The 7,730-nt window shown below is 35.7% G+C and overlaps 1 protein-coding gene across 3 annotated transcripts in view; it reads right to left on the reverse strand.

The window, feature by feature from the left end:
* The window catches only part of wdr33 (WD repeat domain 33), a 36,439-nt gene extending 28,885 nt beyond the window's left edge, over window positions 1–7,554 (reverse strand). For 2 of the 3 annotated variants that reach the window (XM_026206396.1, XM_026206393.1), the window contains exons 1-9: window positions 7,344–7,554; window positions 4,561–4,783; window positions 4,411–4,479; window positions 4,231–4,335; window positions 4,034–4,129; window positions 3,772–3,923; window positions 2,242–2,339; window positions 357–483; window positions 12–166 (exon numbers count right to left, since the gene is read on the reverse strand). In XM_026206396.1, the coding sequence (XP_026062181.1) occupies window positions 12–166; window positions 357–483; window positions 2,242–2,339; window positions 3,772–3,923; window positions 4,034–4,129; window positions 4,231–4,335; window positions 4,411–4,479; window positions 4,561–4,764 (1,006 nt within the window). In that variant the 5' untranslated portion in view covers window positions 4,765–4,783; window positions 7,344–7,554. Of the gene's footprint in view, window positions 1–11; window positions 167–356; window positions 484–2,241; window positions 2,340–3,771; window positions 3,924–4,033; window positions 4,130–4,230; window positions 4,336–4,410; window positions 4,480–4,560; window positions 4,784–7,038; window positions 7,296–7,343 lie in introns of those variants that run through there. The other variant, XM_026206395.1, reaches the window with a different exon arrangement.
* Between the last annotated feature and the right edge of the window lie 176 nt (window positions 7,555–7,730).

Genomic DNA, 7,730 nt, shown 5'->3' on the forward strand with positions numbered 1-7,730 from the left:
TAGGATTATACCTGTGGCTTCTTTCTTATGTCCTCTAAAAACCTGCAGCTCCTCTTTGAGGTTGCGAATGTCAAACAGTTTGCACAAATGATCACGTGATGCTGTCAACAGCCAGTTGCCGTTAAGGTTCCACTTCACCTCCATGACTGTGTTTTTATGCGCATGTCTAAGGACAAAACACAAGGCACAATATTAATAGCCCTTCTTAAGCTATCTTTCTTGATTAAGTACTCAAACTCAAGCAATACAACAAAATTTGTGTTGTCAAATGGATAACCATCTGTAAACAACCCATTCGGCCATGGGCAACAAAGATTACAATAATTTTGGGGTTTTACAGGCATCTGCTAACTTACAGTGTTGCCAAACTTTGTCCAGTCTTTGGGTCCCAAAATTTGATAGGTTGCTGGCTGTCTTTGCTGCCGGACACTACCAAGCCCTTTGTGGGATGCCAATCTACACACTTCACATCTGCTCCATGACCTGGAAACAATTTAAATGAGTGACAAAATACAAAAAGAAACATTATTTTCAGAAATGTTTCTTTCCTATTTCAGAGCAACATTGTTAGAGTAACACTTTTTTAACCTTTGATCATAATTTTTGCATTACATGTAGATCATAGGTATAATATATGATTACAATTACATAATGAGCATCAAAGACAAGCTAAGTAACAGCCAGAAAAAAAATTATATTGGATTAAACACCATTTTATATTGAGTCACATGCCACCGAATCAGGAAAATCATAAAAAAAAGAAAGAAAAAAAAGTGCCACACTTTGACTAGCAAATAAAGGCAGCATTATTTTAAAGGGCACACTGTGCAATTGAGGTCTCAAAAACCATTTAGGGAGCATGAGAGTTATTCTTAATGTCTGGGTAAAGCTGCATGGATTCTTAATAGCGTTTTTTATTTGATTGATATAAATGATCACTTGTGCATTTGCATAAGCATTAGGAAAATGAGTAAAGTCTGCAGTTAACTAAAGTTATTTAGTTAATTTTTATATTGTTGATACACATCCAGATCACAGCAAATGGGACAGTGTCATTGCTCAAAGACATGTACCATTCTGACACCAACAAGTGGACATACATTTAATTTAATGTGAAAGGTCTTACAATGTGTAAAACCTATGGTTTTCACCTTTTCACGTTTTTTTTTTCTTTGATTATAGTCCCAAGTCTGAACATTTATAACTGTAAAAACAACAATATTGTGCCTTCCTTAATAGAGTATGAAATGTAATTACTTACTCTTGCAGACACACACACACACACACACACACACAAACTCAAACATTAAATCTGACATAACATTTGACAGGTACAGTTACTTAACTGAATAGGAAAATTTATAAAGTTCTGAGTTATTGTGTTTTTTTTACAATTTTATTATAGTTTTATTTGAAATAAGATCATAATCATGTGATGATGTCTGTGCATTTAAGGTTGATTTTTTTAATGGTACAGGTCAGGTTACACATTTATACATGTTGATAACTGAAAAAGACCAATTCCTCTTCATTGCATTAAATTGCAAATATTTTAAATTAAGCCAAAATAAAAATTTAAAACTAAGAGTCAACAAAAGTGGTTAGTAACAATTTAGACAGCTGCTCATTACTAGATTTGATAATCTGTTTGAAAGGAAGAAAGAACAAATGACTTTATTTTAGAGAAAAGATATCTAACCTTTTCTACCATAAAATATATATATTTTTTTCAGATTACTTGGCTGCAGTACTACAGCAATAGTGCCCTATAATATTAACTCAGGCATGTTTGGTAAATATAATACTATAATACACAGAACAGAGTGTTATTAGGCACAACCAACAAATAGTGTGCAGAAATATTTAGAAGGGGTTTTTAATATATTTGAAAATTTACCAGAAAGAACATGCATTCCTTAAAACAGGTACAAAACAGTGTTAACATACAGGTCTTCATCATTATTAGACATTACAAAAAGATTTAAAGAGGATTTAACCATGCTCAGTGCTTGATGAGCAAATATTGGTTACAGCCTCAAACACAAAATGTTATGAATGTTTAAACAAACTGCAGACTCAAGTAAACGACCAAAAAAAAAAAAAAGAAAAGGGAAGAACACAAAAGTTATCAGATGTGTGTGATAGGTAATGTGAAGACTCTGTTTGTGAACCCAGATGACAGTGTCATTTTATGTTTAAAGGAAAGCGTTTGTGAATATCTCCACATCTTATATAACATACCTCTTAGAATTCTTTCCTCATGACATCGGAGAAAGTCCCAGATGCGTACAGTTCCATCATCAGAGCAAGTGGCAAATTTATTATCCGTAGGAGAGAAACTGAAGACACAGCAGGGAGAGAATCAACATTGAAGGATAACATAGCAGTTCTGTGTGGTGAAGACCTTGCACCCTGCGGGAGCCCTTTGAGTGGATCTGACAAAGAACCATCCATCTCCTTAGCAGACAACTCGCTCTACATAACAACCCTATCACGACTTGCTTAAATGCATCTAATACCACAGGCTAAAATTAAAGACATATTTAACACTGACTGCACATTTTACTGTATTCTGATCCTTGCTGTACATCAGAAAACAAAATTAGCATGTGAAAGGTAATTACTTTAGTTCAATTAATAAGTGAAATCATGCACGTTTCAAATGCAATCATCCCTACACACACTGCTCTTCCTTCCAGAGGGCATTTGGCAAAACTGAGCCTGCCTCAGTACACCAACTTACTCTTTTGACCTCTAAACACAGACCATTATTTTGCTGCTTCCACATACAATTAAGGCAGACCTATCAATCCACCTAACACCATAATGTACAAACATTACCCACAGTGCTCAGATGTTTTTTACTATGCACTCAGTTTTTTTTAAAGCATGGGAAAAAGCAGAAATAAACCACTGAAGTGAGCTAAAGCCTTTCTTCGCTGTTTTACTTCAACCCATGAGCCATTTTGACAATCAGACTTTAAATTTAAATATTTTTTTTATATTGTAGAAGAAATTGCATTTTATCGCATTACAAAGGACTTTACATACTCTGTATTTTGTCAAGAGTTAAAAAAATAAGAGGGAGTGGCAATGAATTATAAACCTGGATTTCAATGTGGATGAAAATGTTTTCATGTGCATTCATACCTGAAGAGTTGTATAAAAGTAAATATCGGAGTTATTTATTCGTATAAATCTTTATTTAGAAGCAGAATTTTTATTAGGAACTGACTGTAAGCGTGACAAAGACTCTGATGGACAGTAGGGGCAGCACAGCTCCTGTCTCATTGGTAAATCATTGGGAACTGAAACTTAAGTGTGCATTTCCTTTAATTAGACCAGTGCAAGAATCTTCTCCACTATGGAGGTTCCAAGAAACCCTTCCAACAAACATTTTAGTCCCTGAGGGTCTTTTAAACAGTCATTTTTCACCCTTTTTATTCTAGACTGTATGTCATCACCTTAGAATATAAATAATTGGGAATACTTTATTTAAAAGTGTGAAAAATACACCTTTTCTGTACATAGAAGTTATGTATATAAAAGATGAGAATACATAACTCAAAAGCCACAGGTGACAAATAATTGCAGTGTTGCAACAACAACACACATGTGTAAATAATAAAGGACATAAACATTAAGCAGCACAGGAAAGAGAATATCAGAACTGACAGCACTGAGTAGAGCACCCTACAGGCAGAGCACTGCCCCTGCAGGGACAGTAACAGGCTTGGGTTAACTACAGAAAATGGTAGATTGTGTATAGACCTGGCCTCTCTAATCGCCTCCTTGTGAGCCTGGAACATCTTGACGTTGTTCATGTTGGACTGCCAGTACTTCACGTAACCTCCATGGTCAGCAGTCAACATCCACATGTCATTGTGAGACCAGGTCATTGCCCTGACAGGGCTATCATGAGCCTATGAGAGAAAAAGAAAAAGGGACATTTAGATAAGGACCTTTTAGCAAGATTCTGAGGTTATGAGGTAAGGGTGGTGTGCCACAAAACTAAAATATGGTCTCTGGTTACCTGAAGAATTGTCTCAAAGTTAAATGTGAGCCCATTCCATAAAGTAAACTCCCCACTGGATGCACCTGTTACAAGTCGCCTGCCTTCAGGAGTCCACTACAAGAAGGCAAGAAAAGACTTTTAATAACCAAGGGAGTAGGCTGTTAGGGAATGATGCATTTCAACAAAAAGCAACAAATCAATAGTTTAACACTTACCCGTACAACAAACACAGGGCATTTGACTTTGTTGGTGGAGGTTCTGACAAACTTTGTTGTCACAGCATTCATAGGGTTATTAAGCATACCAACTGGAGGAACAAGCTGAAAAAAAAGTATGAGAAATATATGAACTTCAAGAATAAACATGAGAACTAAAAGTAGTAAAACAAAACATACATCATTGTAGCAGCCTGCATCTGGTTGAATAGCACGGAAATCTCGATGATCTCGTTGCCACAATCGATTCTGAAACGGAGTAATTTGCCAGATGTTACATTTGCCAGATGTTACACTGCCCCACTCTGTTACATTTTGTAAGGCTTATACCTCAAGATATCTGATGACAGATGGATTGTAATCAATGGTCTTGCGGTTCACAGCTTTCCTCATGCGCTTGCCATCAAAAGTGAGCTGCTGCATAGCCTGCTGCTGGGCAAAGTCTGGCCTCTTGTAGAACAGCTGACGAGGTGCCTGGTGCTGGAACCGAGGCATATGGAAAAACCGGGGAGGTGAACCAATATCTGTTGCCATAGTGACAGTTTTGTAACACCTGAGGATGTGAGAAAGAAATTGACTTTGAGTTTAGGGTTTATTACATTTGAGTAGGCCATTGATTGATAAATAAGAAACATCTGTAACTCTACTGTGCAAGAAACCATTACATAAGTGAACCTGGGCGTAACTTCAGCATCAAATTAGAAAGACACTGTAAACAGTTCTTTGGGATGTGAAAAGTGTGTTTAGGAGGAATAAACTGAGTAATCAAGTGAAAATGGATGACAGACCCCAAAGGGTAAAAGCCTTCATAATCATTAAAAATATATATATTTTTAAATCAGAATTATACATTGGCTTCCATAAAAACGTGCTGTAAATGCTAGCTGAGGCACGGTGCAAGCAATATCAAAGCAACCCGAAGCTGAATTTAAAAGGTTTTTCCAGATTAATAAACAGGATAATTTTACATGTCAGAGAAATTACATAAATGTTTATTAATGTTGAGCATCTGAAACCATCTGAAATTTATTTAAAAGCATCATGCTTTTCACAGTAACCCTTCCAAATTAATGAAATAGAGTAGCATCTAAAACAGCTTTAGCATATGTAGTTTGAAGCATTGAGAGATTTACCTAGTATAACTTAATTTGTATTATTATTTTATTTTAGGTATTATTTTATTCTCAGAACAATATTGAAATTTAATTCCTAAAGATACACATTGCACTCTGTAACATTTTGTTTTCCTAAGAAAAACAAACACAAAATCGAGTCAGTTTTTTGTTAACGCACCTGTTAAATTAAGAATGTTGGATAACTTCTCTTGATAGAAATACAATTCTACTTGGACACCATTAGAGTTTACTTGGGTCAAATACACTAAGGTATGTGTACTAAACTGTTATAAGAGTGACTTATGCTGCTAATGCCTAGGAAAGCACATTCATGTACTCAAGAGTGTACACACACACACAAACGTGTGACCCTGGACCGCAACACTTAAGTCGCTGGGGTAAATTTTTAGCGCTGGGGTACATTTCTAGCAATTGCCAAAAAAACGTTACATTGTTCAAAATTATTGTTTTTCTTTTATGTCAAAAATCATTAGGATATTAAGTAAAGATACTTTTCCATGAAGAGATTTTGTAAATTTCCTATCGTAAATATATAAAAACTTTTTATCAGTAACATGCATTGCTAAGAATTCATTTGGACAAATTTTAAAGCAATTTTCTTAGTATTTAGATTTTTTTGCACCCTCAGATTCCAGATTTTCAAATCTCAGCCAAATATTGTCCTATCAGAATGAACAATACATCAATGGAAAGCTTATTTATTTAGCTTCGATACTTAAGACTAAGTTTTTAAGTAAGGTTTTGTGGTCCAGGGTCACACACATGCATTTCTTGTCAGTATGTGTACCACAGAGCAACAAAATTGCACCATAGACGGAATAGCTGTAGTCCCTTCAGGAAAGAAATACTACAAATTCACAACTGGTGCATCACAAGTAAATAAAAATGAGAGATAAAATCTTTATACTTTGAGTAAATTTGTCAATAACCAACTTTGTTACTCGCACTGTAAAACGTTAGAGTTAGGCTAACTGTGGTCAACAGCTTAAAAGGCATTATTACCGGATTTGCTCCTTAAATTTATGCTAAATTTATTGGTGTAAAAATGTTGTCAGGTTCAATGTAAAATTTGAGACCAGAACCAAAACAATTTGGGAAGCACGGTCACTGTGTACGCTTACCCCGTTATAAAGCTAATGCAAATTATTAATTTGTGAGAAGGGAGGGAAAAAAAGCTAATTCAAAGAGCAGCCAGTTCTTCTGTACACTAGTCAGCTACCTCCATTTAACACTAAGGGTAATGACAAAAAAAAAAAAAAATGCGGAGTTTTAAAGATGCAGTTTATACGGTTTCATTTAAACTATTTTGAGAGGGATTTCTGAAAATGGACTTAATTTAAGAACCGTTAATGTCAAGCATATAACATCCCGTGCAATTGTACCCTTTCACAAATACAATACGACTCGACTTGAAATGTTCGACATAAAAACGTTATTTGGGTATGACTGCGGGGGGTGGGAGCACACGTAGTTGTGAATGCCAGAAAAATATTTATGGGGATTGTTTAATGTATTTTGGATGGCGTGCTACACACTGCACTCACGTAAGAACGCTGAGATCAATTTCAAACTTACTAAAAGTAAAACACACTAGTCAATTATTGAAGAAATGTATATCTTAAAAGTAGACGCGAAAACAACACGTAAATAGGCGACTAATGCATCTTTATACCTGTAACGTTACGTTAGTTTCTTGTTCGAGGTCGGCAAATGTCTCCCTTCAGTTCAAGGTCTGTTAGCCTTTAGCCAGCTAACACAATAACTTTGCCTGATGCTACCACAGGCCCTCATAAACATGCCACATTTTCACTGTCTACGAGAATAAGAACATAATTTCCTTAAAATGTGTGTTTATTTGAGTGCAAAATCTGTTCGCTGAAGCAAATAGCTTTGTACAGGCTTTGAGAGTGGGTATTTCTTCCCTGTCTCCCGCACAGCGTGTTTAAATGGCGCCCGGTCAATACTTTAGAAACTCACCCAAAATATCCAATGCTGACCGAGTCTATTAATCTAAATTTAACACACGACTCTTCCTTGTGGAGACTATTGTAATGTATTTTTGAAAATTAAATGTCAACTGCCTCCAGAGTGTGCGTTAATTCGCTATTTTTCGCGTATATCTAACCCCCTGACTCCATCTCGAGGCTTCCGCTCTTCTCGTTGCTTTGAACTCCAGTCCCCAAACGACGTCATGACGTCAGACGCATCGGCGGGAGAACTACGTCACTCAATATGTTTTGTTTGTCCTTTACTGTCTATGTTTTTGTCAAACGAGGTGCAGAACAAATGTTGTACTACGCATTATTTATAAGTAGTTATATAATTACTTATATTTAATCTTGCATATTTATTTAGTTATTTGTT

The sequence above is a fragment of the Carassius auratus genome, chromosome 27 (genome assembly GCF_003368295.1).
Source record: "Carassius auratus strain Wakin chromosome 27, ASM336829v1, whole genome shotgun sequence".
In the NCBI taxonomy this organism is placed as follows: Eukaryota; Metazoa; Chordata; class Actinopteri; order Cypriniformes; family Cyprinidae; genus Carassius; species Carassius auratus.